General features: G+C 42.5%; 1 protein-coding gene across 1 annotated transcript in view; it reads left to right on the forward strand.

Moving 5' to 3' along the window:
- Positions 1-20,899, forward strand: part of DLEC1 (DLEC1 cilia and flagella associated protein) — a 33,147-nt gene that overhangs the window by 10,544 nt on the left and 1,704 nt on the right. Inside the window, exons 14-37 of the mRNA XM_005424353.2 lie at positions 307-499; positions 2,373-2,431; positions 2,927-3,101; positions 4,391-4,484; positions 4,708-4,838; positions 5,148-5,306; positions 6,085-6,224; positions 6,468-6,621; positions 7,705-7,815; positions 8,838-8,968; positions 9,327-9,512; positions 9,608-9,666; positions 10,818-10,969; positions 11,477-11,580; positions 12,262-12,332; positions 13,009-13,226; positions 14,167-14,301; positions 15,548-15,670; positions 16,634-16,728; positions 16,815-16,899; positions 17,432-17,641; positions 18,543-18,704; positions 19,649-19,802; positions 20,403-20,523. Of these exons, the coding sequence (XP_005424410.2) occupies positions 307-499; positions 2,373-2,431; positions 2,927-3,101; positions 4,391-4,484; positions 4,708-4,838; positions 5,148-5,306; positions 6,085-6,224; positions 6,468-6,621; positions 7,705-7,815; positions 8,838-8,968; positions 9,327-9,512; positions 9,608-9,666; positions 10,818-10,969; positions 11,477-11,580; positions 12,262-12,332; positions 13,009-13,226; positions 14,167-14,301; positions 15,548-15,670; positions 16,634-16,728; positions 16,815-16,899; positions 17,432-17,641; positions 18,543-18,704; positions 19,649-19,802; positions 20,403-20,523 (3,222 nt within the window). The remainder of the gene's footprint in view (positions 1-306; positions 500-2,372; positions 2,432-2,926; positions 3,102-4,390; positions 4,485-4,707; positions 4,839-5,147; positions 5,307-6,084; positions 6,225-6,467; positions 6,622-7,704; positions 7,816-8,837; positions 8,969-9,326; positions 9,513-9,607; positions 9,667-10,817; positions 10,970-11,476; positions 11,581-12,261; positions 12,333-13,008; positions 13,227-14,166; positions 14,302-15,547; positions 15,671-16,633; positions 16,729-16,814; positions 16,900-17,431; positions 17,642-18,542; positions 18,705-19,648; positions 19,803-20,402; positions 20,524-20,899) is intronic.

Raw genomic sequence — 20,899 nt, forward strand, 5'->3', positions numbered from 1 at the left:
AGAGTTTCTAAAACCTGGATTACATGACAAGTTCAAATAAGGCAAGAAAGCATTAAGATATCTTACACATTTATGGAATTTACTTTCACGTATTAGCATGTTCTTTGTATGATTTATATACTCTGACTCTATGATGCCTCAGCAGCTTTGTGACTCACAAAAACTGGGAAGTCAAACCCCTGTAATCTGTAAAGAGAGGAATTTCCTACCTGGAAAAAGAATCTGAACATTTTCTTAATATATTTTACTCAAAAATACCTGATTTTTTAATCATAGCTTTTCTGTTGTTTATTGACTTCTTTGCAGCAACCTAGAACTTCCCTTCTTCTGGCAGATAACAAAGCCTAATCTGAAACCATTAATACCAGAAGAAACTGCAGACTTTACAGAGGTCAATAACAATCAAGACCCAGAGTCAGCCTTCTCCCTAAATCCTAAGCAGGGAGTTTTGCTTCCCTATGCAGATCATGAGTTTATTCTCACTTATGCTCCACAGGAGGTATGGCTTGTGATTCCTTCCTATCTACAAACTCCAGCTGTGTATTCAAGTCATAAAATCCTTGCTGTGCAACTTTTCTAAATTAAATTTAATTAGCTGGTACTATGCTCTGATAAACTGTGTTCAAAATGTAGAAAGTTACTGAAAGAAAACATGTTTTGACTGCAAAATGTGAGACAGTTTCTGATCTCATGTAATTTTGGGGACTGACTGGACACAGTTAATTTTACACTGAAATTGTGGACACATCCTCATACTGCAGCTGTGCTGGCTGGTGTAGTTACCACCCTCACTCTCTATCAGCTCCTCCACCAGCTCCTGACCCTTCCCCTCTTCTTGGGGGATGTGCCTTGTACCTACTCCAGCCTAAATAAGTTGGTTAACAAACACTGATTATTTAAACTGTTTCCAGCTGTAGTTTTTTTTTGGCCTGAAATGGGTCCTATGAACAGCTGAGTGGTGAATTAAGGGGATAGTGGGAGCCTTTGGCAGAGAAATGCTGTGTGCAGCTGTGGGTAAGAGGGGTGCAAGGATGTTGGAATTCAGTTATCCCAGAGAATGCTGTTCTCTCAGTTTCTGCTCCCCTGTAAATAAGGAGCATGAGTTCACTGATCCAAAGAAAGCCCAAGAGTGGCAATGTCCCATGCAGTGTTGATTGGCAGACATAAGAAATACCTCAAGTATGTATGGAAGAGAAACTACCTGGCTTTTTAAAAATAATTAGTTCATAGAATATATATTGAACTAAAATATACATCAAAATTAGTGTCTGTCTACAAACAAATGAAGCTTTTGCATAGCCCTTCAGATTTAAGGCCTGCTTCTGTGTTTCTTTCCCCTCCTCCATTAGAATACAGAAGGCATTCTCTTCCCATGATGGAAAAGCCATGTTTCTTACTCAAGATCAGATTGATGGTCAATTAAGCTGAATACTCTGGAGCAGTTAGAAGAAACTTCTCAATTAGTACAGCAGTACTGAGCTTAATTTGAGGGGCCTTTGCAGATGCTTGTGTGTAGTATGCAATATACAGGGGAAATAATAACAGGCATGTCAAAAATGAGTATTTTTCTTGGAACCATACACCATGAGATCAGAATCTGGCTTAATGTTTTGCAGTCAAACATGTTTTCTTTTAGTAACTCCAGAGTTTGAATATTGTTTATCAGAGCTTAGTACTCTGATGGTTATGGGAATTCACAAAATTAGAGGGAAAATTCAAGGGTTTTGGGGAAAGCTGCAAAAGGCAGGCCTCAGATACAGCAGAACTATGAGTAGAGCTAAAGCAGCAGCCATGAGATAGGTCAGCAGAAAAATTATTTAAACTGTGGAAAAAGCAAGGTCAAATAGAACAATGGTCTGTGTATTAACGCTTGTCTGAGTAGCTCTCTAAGCTGCAGAAAGTTTATCTAGCAAGATATTAGGAAGGTTAAAGCTTAATAATGGAGCTCTGTGGGTTGTGTTTTAAGGCTTACAAGCAGGTATTGTATTTGAAATAAGCAAGCATTGTTTAACCAAAGGTACGTGTGCTTATAGTGATTGGATAGACCTACTGTCAATGTGCTTTTGCTTTGTGTGATTGGTCAAGAAGCTTATAAAGTAAGTTGTAACATTAATTGTTTTGGGCCTGCTGCCTGGATTGTGAGCTGCTGGCATCTTCCCATTGTCGTAATCATGTAATGAGACTGATGCTGAAAAATAAACAGCTCAAGGCGCTTTCCACAGCAGTCCCATCTCGTTCATGTCTGTAAATAGTCCCCCTTACCAACATCAGGATCATTTATCCTTTACATGTAAACCACTTTTCAATCTTTTTTGATCTTCAACATAAATGATTACTTGACACTAAAATCCTTTTCTCCTTCATCTGTGCAGTTGAAGAGTTACCACAGTGTGCTGCAGATGGTAGTGAGGGACACCCCAGAATCACCTTGGTAAGCTGAGAAACATTTCCCAGTAAGATATATTGCCACAATTTGTCTGTGCTATTACATTAAGTTACTGAGATTTTTCTTCTTTCTGGTGATGATGGATTGACAAGTATAAAGAATATTATCTGCACAAGTAGTTGTGGTACAAAGAGCATCTCTGATATCCTCCCCCATGCCTGGACACATGCCTGGCCCTAGCTTTTCCTCTCTTGGAAAAAGATAATACTGTCATTTTGTCCGCCTATTTTCCAGGGTTTCCTGCTGTTACTCCTTGTCACAGCAGTATTTCACTTATATACTTGTTCATGGACAGACTCTGACAACTAGAATACCTTAAAGTATAATGAAGTTTTTAATTGGCTGAGCTAATTGCCCACAGGCAGTCTGTACTTGAGAAAGTTGTGATGGTTATCAGTTTTGATCTGACAATTAAAAGACAGGATCCAATTTAACACAGGTTTAACATATTTAATGATTCTACCATATTTCCTCCCAAAGTTTAGTAGAAGAGAGGATGCTTCAAAACATCCCAGAATGCAGAGTAGAGGATGTAATAGCACTGAAAATTGAAGTTAAAGGCTCAACAGAACCATACAATCTTCTTCTGGAACCATATGCCATTATTATCCCTGGAGAAAATTTCATTGGTGTAAATGTCAAGAAAAAATTTAAGGTTTGTGTGCTTTTCACTTCACTGTTGTCATGTGCTTTGTGTCACTGGATGTCATAGGTATTATTAGAAGATATCAGACAGTCATTGTTATTTTAGTTTTCATGAAATGTTTTTAAAGGAGGCCATGGATCCAGAAGGGTCTGCACTCAAGTGCCCTACCCAGCCTGCTCAGCCCTTCACTCCAGGCAGCAGCCTTTGTTCCTTTTTCATCTCTCCAGTTTGATACCACAGAGTTTGACCCTTCTCAATGTTTTTTTGGGTCACTAACCTCTTGCTTATCACTTTGTCACTCCTGTAGTGTAAAAGTTTTCCTGCTGGGAGAAATAGTCAATGGATGATTAAATTAGTTCATAACTAAGGCACTGTTCATGTAAAGAACTACAGGAAGTACAGAAGAGCTACAAAAATCACACATGCTGCAGCTTACTAGATGCTATTCTTTCCTGCAGGTTCTGGTAATTTCTCTTTGGCCATTCTGGGACAGAATGCTGCTGCAATTGTCCCCTCACACAGCATCCCCTTCACTACAGATCGGGATCCTTTTGATCTTAGACTCACTTGGGAAAAAAAGGCTTGTTGGCAAGAGCCAGGCAGGAAGACATTTCCCAGTTAATAGTTTTCCCATTTTTTCTTAGAGATCCTGCTAATCAGCCTTTGGTTTTAAGATTTCTCTCCCTAGAACTTTTTTTTTTTAATTTAAGGCAGCCATTTCATACTTCCCAGTAACCCAGTATAACTACACATGTGATAGATGTAATTAAGCCACTTACTGATGATATAACAACATCCTTTGCAGTTTCCAATTGTTGTTTTTTAGTCTTAAAAAGATAAGAATTTGAACTGTGCTTAGAGATAATTGTTCTTCTGAGAACAAAGTTATTCGCTGTAGTTAAGAAATAATGTTTTGACTAGATCTGAAGAGCAGGCCAAACATTTCAAGAGCTTGCATGTCCCTCACAAACAGAGCCTTTGGAAAAAAAAAAAGAAAGCTGCACTCAAAAGATTTTCAGTTTATGTTTAGAAATTCTGTTACATTTTTGAAAAATAGAGGGGAAGTTTAAGAGTCTCAAATATGATCATGTTCTTGGAATTAATTGTTAATGGATTCTCTTCAGGTTTGAGGGAACACCTTCACCTATGTGAAGGAGACACTGTGAAATAAATGATGACTCAAAACCCAGTTTGCAGTGTATCAGTGCTCTCAGCAAATTGACTTGCTGCTCTGAAAGCTTAAAGTGCATTAATTGTCTCATTGATTTTAATTGTCTCATTGATTTTAATTGTTTCAGCTGTGGAACAACAGTAAAACATTGATCAAGTACACATGGGAGAAAATCACAGACTGTGAGATCATCGAAGTAGAACCTCGTACTGGTGTCATAGGTAAAGTTTCTGTGACTTGAAAGCTGTAATTAATGAAAGAGACAGTAATTGATTATATCAGTTTATGATAGTCACAGAGCACTATAGTGCCAACTGAAAAATTACCTGATCTCCAGCCCTGTGGAACCAGCAGGAGACTTAACTTGATTTCAGTAGCTTCATGCTTGAAGCAGGTGTTTTTTTACATAAAAGTGAGACAGGAGCCTGGTGTTTTCTCTTCTAGATGTGAATAAATGCTGTGAATTTGTCCTGGCAATTTCTGGGAGCAAACCCGGGGTCATCAGCCGTAACCTGCCATGTCATGTTGAGCTGTGTCCAGAGCCAGTTATGCTGCATATTGAGGCTGCTTTTAAGGTAAGGAGCAGTTCAGGCTTGCAGGAGGATGAGCTGTGTGGCCTGGCCATTGTCCAAATAAAGCTTTTTTTGCCTCTCAGTGGCTTGAGAAATCGTAAGTGGTGACAAACAGGAGTTATTTTTGCTGTAGTGACTATTGAGTCAATGTTGATATTCCCATGACACACAGAATATTTCTGCATTACACAGTGCATTTACTTTCTGATGTTCTCTGTGAAATCAAATGTTAATCCTAGATAATGACATGTTTCTTACTGAGGCAGTTTTGGCAGAGGTGTCCATTCTGATGTCTCCTTTCTGCTGTCCTAGGGTCCATTTCTTTGTATTGATGTTCCATCACTCCGGTTTGGTTTGACTAAGCAGGGTGAGACTGTGTCAAGGACCTTTGAGATTAATAATCTCTCTCAGGTGCCAGCACAGTGGAGGATGCAAGAAAGCCAGGTTTTCCTAGCTCAAAGGAATGAAGAGGTAAGTCACTGCTACAGCTGGCTGTAGTCCCTCCTTAGTTATTTTATTTCTTCTGCTTAGGAGTTGTATTATTCATTCCAGCTATCAGAAGTTCTAATTGTTGTGACTTCTTACAAAACTAGTCCAGCACAGTTTCATAAGTGCATGAGTTCTTTTGAGATTGAATGCTTCTTTACAATTTTTCTCTATTTCCCTTTATTACAAATCCCCTGCCAGCCTGATCCAAAGAGACACAGATTCTTTCCTGAATGACAATTATTTCAGCTGCTGCTGCTATAAGTAAGAGTTCAAGGCTTTAGTAGAGCTGAGACTGCTGAACACTCCTCCCTCACACCCACATCAGCATCTTGGACAAGAATCTGAGCCCCTACTCCTTGCTGATGCTCTTCCTGTGTCCACTCTCCCAACCCTCCTTCCTCACCCTTCTGTCCAAGAACCTTTCTCACTTGTGGCACCTTGCTGCTGCCTGGGAGCAGGTGCTGCTGCTGAGGCTGATTCCTTCTCCTTCATGTTCCCTGTCAGTCCATGCACAGCTGACCCTGCTGTGCCCTTGGCTCTGACTGAAGCAAGGCCCTGCCTCCTTGTGTAGCCAGGCTTTCCCAAAGCTGCCACTGTGCTTCCTAACATCAGCCCAGGTGGGACTTGAGGGGCAGAGAGAAAGGACACATCTGAGGAAAAATTAGACACTTGGGAGCCCTGATTAGATTGTGTGGCTTCAACATTTTACCCTTGCTTTGCACATGTTAAAAAAATTTCTGTTCCCTCTCTCCTCTCCCAGGTATCCACCTTCACCATCCAGCCATCAGCTGGAGAAATTCCTCCTTTGGGTCTGTGCACAGTTTCAGTTCACTTCACATCACTGCAGTGTCAGCGTCTCCAGACAGTGCTGGAACTGGAGGTGCAAAATGGGGAAGGAAGGTAAGGAGGAAAAGCAACATTTGTTTTGTTTTTCCTGAGGTTCACATCTGGTTTTCACTTCAGGTAGTTTTCTCTCCTACAACAAAACTATGAACTCACAGTGGGGTTGTGTAACCTATCAATGAACTATCAAATTTCTAATATTGCTAAATAAACATAAACATCATTCTTCCCAGCATGCTGTTTTATGTCTAGCATGTTTCATTAACAATAACAATAGACCATCTGTGTGTTTATTTCCAGTCATCTTCCTGTTTTTGTTGAAGTTCAGACCCCCCAAGTGTGCCTGATAACTAGTCATCTAGTATTCAATGAAATTTATACTGGAGTTCCTGTCAAAGCAACCAATAAACTTTTTAACCAGACACTGCTGCCAGCAAAATACTTATGGGGAAAGGTAAATGCTCTTCTAATGGGTGAAGAATACAGCAGGGATGGAAGTTGCAATTTCTGTAGGAAATACAAATAATGACTATTCTTAAAAGCTTTTCTGATGTATCTTTTGAGTGTTCTGTTTTACTGGCTTGGGAGCAGAACTTCAGCTTTAGACCTTTATTAAGAGATTAATTACCAGTTGATGTCATTATGTTCTGTCTGTGGATCCCTGGGAAAATGGATGAGCAGATGTGAGGGGTCATAGTATGTAAAGATACCAGGGTATTAAACAAAGTACCATAGCAGTTTAGGGTTTGCACTTAATTTAGGAAAACAAAGAAATTATGGTGCTTTTGAATTGTGTCTGAATTCTGCTTAAATTTCACATTCTGGCTGGGATTCAGCTTACAGAGTAGGAGCCCCAGATTTAGTGTCAGTATTTAAGCTGTGTCTGAACTCTCTTTTCAGTCAATGGAAATTTGTCAGTGCCTTGGTCATTCAGATTTGGCATCCATCACATCTGACATCCAGAGTTCAGCTCAAATTTCTACATAAAAGCACTCAGTGCCACTCCAGATGTCCTCAGGTGCCCAAGGGATCCTAACAGAGCATGTGCATGGTATAGGACCTACAGGAAGACACTTTGGAACATCTGCAGCCTGGGAGGAATATGTAGAGCATTTTTCCTGATGTGTGATGTTGATGTGTGAAGAAATGAGTGGAAGCCCTGGGTACATTCCATGCTGGTCACTTAGGGAAGGTGCCAACACCAGGATTGTGTCTCCCCCACCTCTGTAGTGGAGAGATGGGGCACATCAGGGATTCTGCTCTGATATCAGATAGATTGGTTCATCCTGGAAAGGCCTGAGACTGTGAGAGGGATGGGAGTGGCTCTGCTCCCAGCCCAGCAGCCTCAGCTGGGCACCTGAAGTTACTGGAGTGAATGTAGGCATGAGCATCTTATCATGGGGAATTGTAAAGCCAGTCTTGACAAACTGTAGGTGCTGCTGCCTGAGAGTGTCCTAATCCTGAGAATAGCTTGGTGTTTTCAGAAGAGACAGGGTGAGGGAATCAGCATGAGCTGAGTGTCCTTTCTGTTTGGCAGCCCATTGGAAGCCAGGCAGACTCCTGCTCCATCGTGGTGTCCCCTGCCAGTGGCACCTTAGGCCCAAATGAAGAGAGGGAATTCTGCATAGAGCTGTCAGCTAACACTGTGGTAAGTTTACAAACTGATGCACTTTTATAAAAGTATTTTCATCTCACCTCCATCTGACAAAAGGAAGGAATTCTGTGTACAAAACCCCGTGCTCTTTTTCCCATACAATATCTCTGAAGTGGCTTTGCTTTAGAGGTACCACAGTTGAAGGCAAGAATTAAAGAAGTGAACATGGTGTGCAGTTTCTACCCTGTTTCTTTATATCTCAGCTGTTCCTGTTTTCTTCCTTTCTTGAAGTCCTGTACAATTGCTCTTAATGCTTATCACTCTTCTTGGAGCATACAAATCCTCACTTTGGATTATCTGGAATGATATGGAGCAGAGTGTATACAGTGTATATTTGGTTTTCTGAATGCAGTTAGGCTCATAACATTTTGATATTTGAAAACTTAAAAGGGCCTTACAGAGCCCCTAAAAGTAGAGCTTACAGACTCCAGTAATTCAGAAAAATACTTTACAAGGGCATTCAAATAGCTGAGCTAAAGCAGCTAAATACAGGATCTTCCTATAGATATGGTGTCTTAGTTCCCATTACAGTCACTGGAGATTTAAGTTTCATTTATTTGCTTAAAAGTAGGTGTTCAGCACTATCAGAGTTATTATTTAAAATTATGTATCTGTGGCACTTGGGAACATGGTTTAGTGGTAGCCTTGGCAGTGCTGGATTAATGTTTGGGCTCAGTGATCTTAGAACTCTTTTCCAACCTAAATGATTCTATGATTCAATGCTTGGAGCATAGGAATTATGTCAGAAATCAGTAATGGAGCAGTTTTAGGCTCACAGACAGCTGCAGGTACAAAGCTGAGAAGCAGCCACAAATTTTTACCTCAGTGCTGCCTTCTAAGCAGCTCTGATGCTGCAGAAAATGCACTGAAAACGATTCAGTAAAACTTCTCATAATTCTGTTGTTCTGGGTTTAATCCGGGGAATTTTGCACACCTTTTAAAAATAAATACCATAAAGAGTCTGCCTCTGTGATACATGCTTCATTCACAAGGAAACTTGATTCTTTGCTTTTCAGGGTGAGCTGAAAGACCTCACACTTTGCTGTAGCATAGAAGACATGACTGAACCCCTCTTCCTGAGCATTTCTGGAAAAGTGAAGGGACTTCATGTCACATACTCAGTACCTTCTGGCAGTGGAGCTGACAAGTAATATCTGACTGAATTTTGTTTCATTTTTCTGATACATAGAATGATGACTGTATTTTGGAACATGCTTATCTTTATATCTTTTCATATCTTTTCATATAAGTAAATATGTCTTTAATTTGGTAGACTGGCATGTTATACAGGATAAAAATCTGACCCCAAAGAAATCCTTATAGGGGTAGAAGTGAAAAAATGAAAAGCAGAAAATGCTGATGGCAAAAGTCATAGCCTGCATGGTCCTTTTACACTGTGCATCACAGCCACATTACATGTTGCACATTTTTAAATCTCCTGAAATCATCTGTGGCATAAGAAAATAAGACCCATGTCTAAATACTACTGTTATTTTTTCTGGCAGTGATGAAGGAGAAATGCCACAAAGCCCATGTGAGCTTCTTTTGGACTTTGGGTCTGAAGTTGCAGTCAAAGATGTTGTAAAGCATCAGCTGATTCTAACAAATCACACAGCAATCAGTGCTCCATTCACACTGGAAGCTGAGTATTTTAGTGCCTGTTTGGTGTCTCCAGAACAAGGAGCCTGCGCGTGAGTCCTTCTGTTCTGCATAATGACTCAAATGCTAATTTAGATCTGGTTTAAACCTGAAATCAGATTAATTTTTTTTTTTCATGCTCTCCAAGCTACCTGGTGAAAAAAAGGGGGCCTGTCACAGAGCATGCAGCCAGGAAAGTAAAGTCAGGTATGAAAATAATCTCTTCAGTGGAGAGAAGGTGAAAGCCAGCTGAATGCCAGCACTAAATGTGCCAGTCAGGCACATCTTCTCATTGTTGGAGTATCTGGTGAAGTCTAAACTGTTAAATTACTTAATTCCTCGGTTCATTCCTGAGTTTGAAAGCCCACCTTGTATAAGCATTAGGTCAATCTCTTCCTCTTCTGCTTTTTTCTCCTTTCTCCCCCCTTTCTTTCTCTCTCTTCTTCATCTTTTTCTTGCAAACAACAGTATGAAACAAAGTTGGTAATTCTGGTGACAGTCCACTCCCAGAACACTCCCAGCACATGGGATGGATGACATGCAGAATGTTTGGCTATTTCTCTCCCACACAGTTTTCCAGTACCAGTGCAGCAAGCTTTTCTCCCTCAAACCCTTTACCATACCTTCCCCACTGTGGAAAGCTACAGCACAGCCCCATCTGTCATTTCTGATGTGTTGTACTGAAAAATGATAATATTTACAGCCACATGAGACTGAGGGAGAGAGGGAGGGAGGAAATGGGAGCAAAAAGCTGTGAAGTGTGGATGTGTTTTCTGTATCCAAAATAAAACTTGCACATATTGGTACCTTGCCATAGAGTTTGGTATCTGTTCCACAGACAGAGCTTTTCAGCTGTTGAATTAGTGCTTAAGATTAGAAAAATGCTGTTCTGACAGATTCCATGCAGGCCTAGGTGACTCAGAATGTGGAAAGGCTTTGCTCTTTGTAATTAATTCTTTGCATGGAAGAGCACATTGAGGTAAACAGGCAGCTGCTAGTAAACAAGAAACAGTCAACACAAATCCCAGCCTGTTTTTCTCAGATTTTTTCAGGTAACCAGTTAGTGCCTTGCATATCCCAAAGAGTTCTGGATCAGGTTGTTGGAAGGGTTGTCCTGCTGTAAAATATTCTGGGCAAATAGACACTTAGTCTAAAAAACAGAGTAAGACCCACTGCAGAAGGGAACTTGGGTAAAGTGGTATAAAGATGAGCTGAGTAAATGATCCCAGGGTTTCTAAGTCTGTGAGGTTAAGCTGATTAAAGGCAACTAAAATTGTGGTCCTATGTATTCTTTGAAACACTAACTTTGTTCCATTTCCTCTGAATTCATGAAATGCTTCTTTGCTCTGCTCCTTCAGAGTTTGCAGCAGCGTTGCTGTCCCAGGGGAAGGGAGCAGCTTTCCATATCCAACCTTCCACAGGAACTCTGGAAGCTTTCCAGCAGCTCACCATAGAAATAGCAGCTTACAACAACATGTGGGGAGAGTACCAGGATAACCTTGTCTGTAAGGTAGGTGGGGTTTTGGTTTTACCATGGCAAATTTTACACTAATTATATTTCCCAGATGCCTTTCTGTTAGAAATACTTTTTCAGTTTTTTTAGACTTCTGTAAAAATTCAGGATGGCTCTTGCTATACCATGACTTCCAATGATATGTAAGGAACAATTGTTTGGTTTTAGGGGGACATGTTTATTCTTTGGGAGGTTTTCATGTGCCTTGAAAATGACTGGAGTAGTTTTGATTTGTAACATCTGTTTGGGAGCTGGCCAGTGCACTGCTCTGCTCTACCAATACCATAGATTGTGTTGTGTAGAAAAGCAGCAGGAAAGCTGATAAATGCATGAGGTATTGCATTCTCCTGCTGAGAAGAGTTGTTGTTAGCATATAAATTAGAGGTTGCCAAAGGAAACTAGTCAAAAATATTTGAAAATCCAATCAGTTTGCAAAACATAATCTCATAACACAGAGAACTAAGGTGTTATCTTGATTCTAATAGCAAAAATTCATTTTAATAGGTTGGACACTTACAACCTAAATTAATTCCTATGCAAATGACTGTGAAAGGCTGTCCAATCTTCCTGCAGGTGACAGGACCAAAACCAGAGCCACCCATTGTCAGGTACAGTGCAAAATACTGTCAGACAAATCAGTGAATTAAATACCAATGGGCTGCAGCCAACACACACACCTGTTCCATCTTGTGATATAATGAGAAGGCCAGCAAAGTGTCAGTCAAAGCACAATATCTGCTTCTAGAACTTCAATATATTTTTCTCTGCCAACACAATTAGAAAATAATCTGCACTACAAGACTGCTGAAGTCTGCCAGCAGTCTCTGTTCTGGGCTTGCAGTTGTAGAATTTCACCCAGTGCAGCCTCATCTGGCTCTGTGGAGATGGCAACTGGCACATGGTGACAATTCTCATCACCCACAGCTCATTATTCCCTGGCCCTTTACCTGCACCAGGAGAAATGCAGCCCTGAGGTCAACAGGGGAATGTTTAAACCCTCCCCTACAGCAAATGGTGTCTGCACCTTGGGATGAGGGGTAAGGGTTGGTTTTTGGGGAACCCCAGCACTGCATCTGGTTACTCTGAAATGTCTGAGACAACTGAAAAAACTGGGGAAAAAAGAAAAGAGACAGATAAAATAAACCAATATTGTACTTCATAGTGTAGGCCATGCCTTACCTCAGAGCCACTCCAGTGCAGGCAGATCAGTTTCCACTTTTAAACAACTCTGCAGTGATTTCAGACACTTCTGTTCTCTGCATGCACTGACAGCAAGGTTCCCTGTCCAGGTTTGGCACTCAAGTCTCAGGAGGGTCCCCTGTGCTTCGGAGGGTCCAACTCAACAATCCCACTCCCTTTGGTAAGGATGGCTTTTGTACAGCAAACATTGATGCTTTCATTGTGTTCCTTACAGAAAAAAAAGTAGAAGGACCCATTGGCCTGTTAATTGACAGGCATACTTGTTTCCTAATGAAGATGGTTTTAGCAAAAAAAATAGAGAGTGACTCAATGAGTTGCCACTATGCAATTGCACATCCCATCTTGGTGTAGCTGGGTTTTCCCTCATTGAAATGGTGGGAATTCAGGATTTTCCATCCTGTTTTTATGGATTTCTTACAACACTAAGCCTGGTCAATCAGATGTGCTACCTGCCTTTTACTGGCATCATCTGGCTCTTCTCTTTAGTCTTTTTAGCTCTTCAGTGAAATTGTAAGCTTTTCAGAGCAAAGACAATCACCTTTTTTTTTTGAATTCTACTAGATCCATTTGCCTAAACAAAATACTCATCGTTTATTTTGATTATTGTTTAGGACATAGAAATTATTTAAATTATCATTTAGGACACATCATTTAGGCCAAACTATAGCAAGCTCTTAAATAATTTTAATTTACAGCAAACATGGGAAACCTAAGAGATACATTTTAATACAAATCCCATTGCCAGACACAGATGTGTTACTTGATATTCTGGTACCAACTAAGCCATGAGCCCTCACTGACTGGAAGTAATTGTCCTTTTTTCCTTTCCCATTCAGACATCCGCCTGGACTTGGAAGTTTACAACCAAGAGCCAGATGATGAAAAGCTGGTGGACCTGTTGGTGCTCTTTGGAGACCCTTTTCCTCCTGTGGACATGGCTGGAAAGGAGGCTGCATCAAATGGTAGCACCTCAGAGTCAGAGGTGGTGTTAAAGCTGGATGCAGCTGCCATTCCCTGTGGGAGCATTTATCCAGCTCTGGAAAGCACAGATGAGGTCAGCTCTTAGGCTGTTTCTTATATTGCTGCTGAGATACATGATGGGTTTTTTGGCATGAAGGGTTGAAAACAATAACAGGAGATAGAGCTTGTAACTAAGAGCTGGGTTGTTAAAAGAAATGTCAGCTCCTCTCCCAGTCAAACACACAATATGTGGGTAGGTGGCTTTGGGGATCAACAATCTGTTTCCAGAGAGAGCTATAAGCAATTAGCTCTCCTTAAAAGTGTTAAAAAAGCTTAAAAAATACCATTTAAAATACTGTCACTGACAAACTATTGTCATTACTACATGAAAGAATTAAAATAACTAAAATTCCTTAATTTGGCTCTGCTTTTCTTGTGGGTGCTTTCTGGTGTCAACATGTGCTGTAGTCAGGGAGCAGAACCTACCCTGCAAATTTCAAATTGCAGCTAATGATATGGAGGTATTTATCCCAGTGCTAAAATTAGATTGGGAGATTTGATTGTAATGTGGCAATTTAGTGTCTTGAGGGGCTGGGAGTGACAGGGAGAAGGTATCCCCCAGGATATTGTATATTTCTCTGGCAAAAGCTTCACACAAAAGATATTAAGATCACATTTTCTCTGCTTCAGCTCAGCATGCACAGTTGTTTTGAACAGAGCTCTAACCTTTCTTGTGCACAAAGGGAACAGCACTGCCCCAGAGTAGCTGGTTTGTATAATGGGCCAGAGGTGTCATGATTGGGTAGAACTGGACCCAGGCATACACATTTTCCAAGGAATTCAGGAGCAGTTTCAGGAGAGCTACTCTGTGGATGAGAATTTTAATGTACAGGACACATCCACGTGTCCAGCCCTTGTGCCAGAAAGAAACTGGAGCTGGCCATGCTTCCTGAGCAGTTCCCCGTGCAGATCACTCACATTCCTCCCTTGCAGTGTAACAGTTTTAACCATTCCCCACCCCTGTGTCTCTGCAGCCTCCAGGTTCTGACAGCAAAGAGATGGAAATCAGCAGTCAGGATTCTGCAGGAGAGAAAAATATCACTGTACTCCTCCGACCTCATGAGGGGGTGCCTGCAGACAGCCCCTACTCTATTGCTCCAAAGCAGATAGTAAACTTTTACATTTTCTTTGCTTAATTTTACATTTTCTTCTTGCTTAATTTTAGCACATTTTCTGCAAGGCAGAGGAGACAGAGAAGCAGAAGGAGGTAGCTTTGAGTTTGGTTTGAGGTAGACTATTAAATAGTGAAAGGAAGGCTTTGGAGATGATCATGAGAAGAGTTTGCAAGGTTGACAGCAAGTGTCCTATCTACATCTGAGCAGTGACCTGATGACTGGACTTAAGTGTTAGTTGTACTCCAGAGTGACATCTCTGGTCTTCTCACTTGGGCTGGCATGGTGAAATGTGCCAGCCTGAAGCTTTGGAAACATGCAGAGCTGGAAATCAGGCTGCTGGAAAGGGGTGCTCTGTAGATAACTCATGGGATAAACCATTGTAACCCACAGTGCTTCACAAGTGAGTTGAGCAAATACACAGTGTCACAATCCCTTAGGAATATCACAAAATAAAGACAGCTTTGGAAAGATATAGCTATGAGTGACAGCGTTGCCCAAAACATCAGTGTGCCAATTTTATTCTTAAATATTTTTTTGCTAAAGGGTTTCAGTTACAAGTTAAAATGAGCTAAAGATTACATAAAATAAATTATGACAGAAATGAAGCTGCAGTCAGCTCTGAGGTGGCTGAGGCTGAGAAAGGTCAGACAACAAGTGCCTCACTGTGGAGTCAGCTTTTGTGGGGTGTAGCCAGCAGCAATATCAGGATTTAACCTGCACAATTCACCTAAAGAAAGCAGAATCTAGCCAACCTGTAAATCCCAGAAAATCCACTGCAGCTGGCTAGTGCATGTGATTACATTCCCTGCTGTCATGTAAAATTAAAAAATAGCCATGACTAAACTGAACTGCAAAATACTCTTAGTTCACACTTGTAACTCTTCAAAAAATGTTTTGTATATGAAAGTTGTGGAATAATCACCTGAGGTAGCCAGGGAGTAAGAGCGGGCAGAACTGGGTATTTTTAAAAACAAACAGATGTGTATATATGTTTGTGTGCTTAGAGAGTTGGTCTGTGACCGTGCTTAAACTCTGTTGATGCTGAAAAGTGGCCACTGTGATATTTGCAGTTGAAGTCATTGTCAGTTTGGCTGTCGCATGTTGGCATTTTCGTGCAAGCCTGAGCCCGTGCCCGGGGGATTGCATGCTGCTTGTGCAACTCAGTTTTGGCAGCTGAGTCCCGAGGTTCTTGTGCAATCCCCGGCGGCTCCGTGCCCTGAACACTTTCTCCCGGCCGCAGGTGGTTCCAGGAGGTGGCAGCAGCGACGTTTACATCTCCTTCACCCCGCTCGTCATCCCGGACACCGAGGCTCAGCTGTGCTGTGACGCGCTGCTGCTGGGCTTCATGAGCCTGGACAACAAGGTAAACTGTCACAGCAAGGCCAAAGGGGAATGTCATTTCCCTTCCTGTAATTTATGTACAGGCTGCTGTTACCTGGCCAGTCTGTGTAAACAGTCCTGTTCCTGCCATCCTGTACATCCTTCCTTAACCAGCGTTGTTCATCTGTTGCATTTCTCTTGGAGCTTGGAAGCATTCTGGGGTGGGAATGTCACCATCTTCTTGCATTGTCTGGGGTCTGCTGCCCCAGACAAAAGCCCAGGGGTTTGAAATGCTATCACAACATCAGGTTTTATTGATAACAATAGTTGACAATGGAAGTGAGACTCAGGACTGCTGAGTCCTGTTCCTGGCTCTGCATCCACCTTCCTGTGTGAATTTGGACAGCGTATCTCTCCTCTGGGAAACTTCCTCTTCAACAACTGCTGATGTGAGGCTTGATCAGGGTTTTATGAATGGCTCAGTGATTCTCTGACATTAATTGTTGCAAAGGTGCAAGGTGACCTGAATGAATGCTAGTAGAATGTTCAGTAAAAACAACACTAATAATCCTTATTCCCGAAGAAAGAAATGTAGAATAATAGAGTCCTGGAATGGTATGAGTTGGAAAGGACCACCTGGCTCCAACCCCCTGCAATGGCAGCAACATCTTTAACCAGAAAAAGTTGCTCCACATGCCATCCAGCCTGGCCTTGAATGGTTCCAGAGATAGGGCATCCACAGACTCTCTGGGGAGCCTGTTCCAGGGCCTCACCACCCTCAGAGTGAAGAATTTCTTCCCAACATCTGATCTAAACCTTCCTTGCATCTGTACCGCCCACAGCCACTCAGAGTCCAGCTACTGCTTGGCCTCTGCTGTTCCATCATGCCTAACAAACAGGCACTACATTGCCATGCAGGATCCTATTTTGGCTGACAGCTCCAAGCAGCATTTCAGGTTCAGTGATGCCATTTCCCACAGGATTTCTGTTTCTATCTTGTTGGCAGCTGGCAAGGAGGGTGCCCAGCAAGGTGCGGCGCAGCCATGGCTATGAAGCTCCACCGCTCCGAGTGCACGTGGAGGCTGTCCTGAGACATCCCCTGTAAGTGCCACAGTCACAGCTGCCACCCTCATGGCAGGGGTCAGCCTGGGACAGGGATGTGACCAGCCCTGCTTCTTTACACTCAGGTTAGAAGTGGAGATGGATCACGACAGAGGAATGGTGTTTTATTCAGTGGCGAGTGATCTCCTACCTGCCAAGCCTTTCTTTGGAGTGAGTATTTCCCACACTGATGTATTTGGCTGCTTTGTATTGCTGTGCTGCTGGGAGAATTCAGAGCTGTGTGCACATGGCTGTGAAAATGCATCCTAATCACCAGTAGCCTCATTTTCTGTATTGCACATAACAAGATAGGGAACAACAAAAAAAAAAGCATACAAGCACTTATTCACCAGGAATAAGAAAAGCTGAGCTCAGACAATGCCTGTTTTATTCAAATGTTTCTGTCATTGTAGGGGAGTTTGTAAGTAGAAAAATAAGTTCTGATTTTCAGGACATGAAGATCCAAAAGCAAAATGAGTCACTTCAGTTGTGTGACCCTTGGCATTTGAAAACTTAAGACTTTATTATGTTACTTTTATTTTGGTTTTTCACTCAAGAAATGTTGAGTAACATAGGTAGAAAATAGTGGGTTGCTTTGGGGTAAAATCCTTCAGATCCCTGCTGGTACTCCATGACCAAACAGAGCAACACAGACTTCTCCAGGGAGTTAAAACTGACCAGTTCTGAATCATTTCTCCCCCAGGTTTTGACAGATGCAGTAATTACTCAGAGTTTGAAACTCATGAATTGTACCAAGGTTCGGCTCTACTTCAGGCTCTTTCTGTCTACACCCTCTATGCCCTTCAGCCTCTCCAGCCCAGATCCCAAAAAGAGCACTGGAACATCCCACAGCAAGAAGGAGGAAAGGAAACAGCAACTGCAACACGTACTTTATCCACAGCAAAACATGCTGGTAGGCTCAAAAATAATAATCCTGTGCCAGATTAGAGAGTTTAGTAATTGGTGTGTTAGTGTGGCCCAGAGGAACCACAGAAAAACACAACTGGCATAGAAATCTCCCAGTTTCAGAGGAAATGGTGCTGTATTAGCAAATGCTAATTACTGCCATTTTGCCTGCTACATTGCAGGTGCAGAGTATTTTTTTTCTGCAAGTAATCTTTTTCTGTTCCTGATGTGCTTTTCCCATCAACTCTGACCTGTTGCAAACTCCTGCAGAAAACCCTTTGGGTTTGCAGCTCACTTTAATCAACAGCCATATATACATTGGACAAATTAAAAGATTTCCAAGGACTGCAGTCTTCCCTCATTTCCTTAAATTAGATGCAGGCAGTGCAAGGAGAGGAAAATTTGATTCGTTTTGGGTGTACAAATTACATTAAAGGAAATGAAGTCCCAGAGTAGAGAATTAGGTAACCTGCAAAGAATGAGTAACAGTTGCATTTTTGAAGTGTGCTTCTCATTCTGCTGTGTTCATTTTGACATGGAGACACACACATCTCAATTCTGCATGTGGGGGAAGAAAGAGGATTTAGATGTTTAAGACAGCTTTGGGAACGTGGTATTTGTACCCTCAAGAACTCAAAACCTTTGGCTTGCTAGAGGCTGTTTCTCTCCACTGTGGTTCAGAGATCAGCTGTTCACCTTTACACTCCATCTCTGTGTACTGGATTCATAGGAAGTAGCTGTGGTTTTTTTCTTTAATTGTATTGCTTTGTTCCAGTGGGAATTTGGCTGCTGGCATGACACCTTTGGGTTCCAGTGGGAAAATGTGTGCCTGGGCCTTTGTGTACTTTGGATTTCCTGCACACAGTTGTCATCTTATGTGATGGTCATCAGGATTTCTCTTCCCACAGGTGCAAGTGTCATTCCACACAAATCTGGAGTTACTCAGGTATCAGCATTTGCCAGACACCCAGCTGCTTCCTGGATGCCAAGTGCTCCAGCTGGAGAATGGAGAGAGAAAGCTGAAGTTCAATCAAAATCTGGTCATTGAGCACAGTAACTGCACTACCCAGGTAAGGTCAGGACAGGGTCTCTGGGCCCTGGGAAAGGGCTGTTTCAGCAGCATCTCTGACTTGGATTAGGATTTACTCAGCCTTGAATTACAGGCACCTCTGGAGTAAATGGGGTCATCCAGGGAAAGCAAGTGGCTGTGGGATTGCTCTCTGCTGATTCTGCAGGTGATTCCCAGGTGGGCTGTGCAGGTTGGGGTCACACCCTGGGACCCCAGCTCTGCATGGCAGCCTGGGTGACACTCAAAGGGCCACACACCCAGTCTCAGGATGACTCTGAGAAAGGAGTCAGGGCTGTCTCAGGGAACAAGCCATGCCTGAGTCACCAGGCAATGCCTCCTGCAGCAACCAAGGGCTTCTGGAGAGGCTCCTGAGTCTGCTGAGCTCCTGCAGTGTGGTCAAAGCCCAGGTGCATGTAAAGATGATCCCTTCCAGTCAGAAATCTGTAACCCCTTCCCAGCTTGCAGCACCCAGCACACTGCAGGCACTTCTGTGTTCTTTTCACACCAGGTATTTCTGAGGCATGACCTGTGTGAGACTGAGCACCATACCTAAGATACAGTCAAGTGAATCATAACCTTGGGCAATCTGCACAAACTGAATGACTCACAGTGGGCCATACACAGTCCTGAGGGACCAGGAGATGCTGTAATGTCTGCAGTTCCACAGAAAACCCTAAAAACAAATGAGAATGTTCACTCTGTGTTACTTCATTAAGATCACAGTGTCTGGTTTGAAAACCCATCCCAAAAAACTAACACACAAGCAACAACTTCATTCACTCAAGGCTGTTAGAATGGGAATTGACTCTATTGTGAAAGAACACAGAACAATGATTCTTGATTCAGTGATTGGGGTTAAGAATGATCCAGCTAGAGCAGGAATTACCAAAGCTCTATAAAACTGAGGTGGGTTTTATTCTCTTCTCCCTTTCCCCTGTTTTGCAGCTGGTGCCAGTGACTGCCTATCTCACTGTGCCAGTCCTGGAGCTCTCCTGTGACAGTGTTGATTTCCAGACCTGCTTTGTTGCAGAGACCAAGACAGAACATGTCTTCCTGTACAACAGGAGTGGCTGCAGAAGCTACTGGACTGCTTTGCTGGGTATTCTGGTTTTGCAATTGATCTCCTTATTCTAGAATTTCACTCTTCAGTGTTTTTATTAAGACTGTATGCACTCACTCAATATAGGGGCAATATATGATGATCCTGGGTGCAAACATGGTCTGCTTTTGTTCTCACTTATATGGCCTTTTTCCCTCCTCTCCTTCCCCTCCCTTATTTGACATTATTGTCCCACTACTGATTTCAGCAGTTACTTCACATCTAACCAAAAGATTGTGTCTCAGCCCTCACAATGCTTGGACATGCTCTGCTCATTTATAAATCAGTCCTGAGGGGCAACAAGAAGCAGCAACTCCTCATGGGTTCAGTTTGAGCATGAGCCTAATGCTGTTAATAATAGATGGGCTCCAGAGGAAAGATCAGGGCCTTATTATTTCAATGTGGAGACCACTGATCATTGCCCTTGATTGGAAGATGAAAACAGAGCCTGGGCACACACACAGAAACCCTCTGACAGTGTGAGACACGATGTGTTAGTTGCTCAGCAAAGACATGCATTGCCATGAGTGCTACTTGGTGTGCACACTTACACAGAGGGTGTTGTATGGCTTTGTTTGACATTTGCCCCTTCCACTGCAGATGAAGAGAAAAGCCCAAAGGCCCTGCAAGTATTTTCCATCTTCCCAACCAAAGGCATTTTGGAGGCACGTGAAGGGGAGGCACCTACCAGAGAGATTCTACAGATCAGCTTTGCTGCAAGGTACAGTTAACTGTAATTGTGACTGAAATTGTGCTCTTCACAGAGAGCTGGGGTTGTTCAGCCTGGATAAAGCTCTGGGGAGCCTCAGAGCCCCTTGCTGTGCCTAAAGGGGCTCCAGGAGAGCTGGAGAGGGACTTGGGACAAAGGCCTGGAGTGATGGGAAAGGGGGAATGGCTGCACACTGCCAGAGGGCAGGGTTAGGTTAGAAAGAACTTTTGCACTGTGAGGGTGGTGAGGCCCTGGCACAGGCTGCCCAGAGAAGCTGTGGCTGCCCCATCTCTGGAACTGTTTAAGGCCAGGCTGGATGAGGCTTTGAGCAACCTGTTCTAGTGGAAGGTTTTCCTGCCCAGGGCAGGGGCTTGGAACAAGATGAGGT

This window comes from Geospiza fortis, unplaced genomic scaffold (assembly GCF_000277835.1).
Source record: "Geospiza fortis unplaced genomic scaffold, GeoFor_1.0 scaffold182, whole genome shotgun sequence".
NCBI lineage: Eukaryota > Metazoa > Chordata > Aves > Passeriformes > Thraupidae > Geospiza > Geospiza fortis.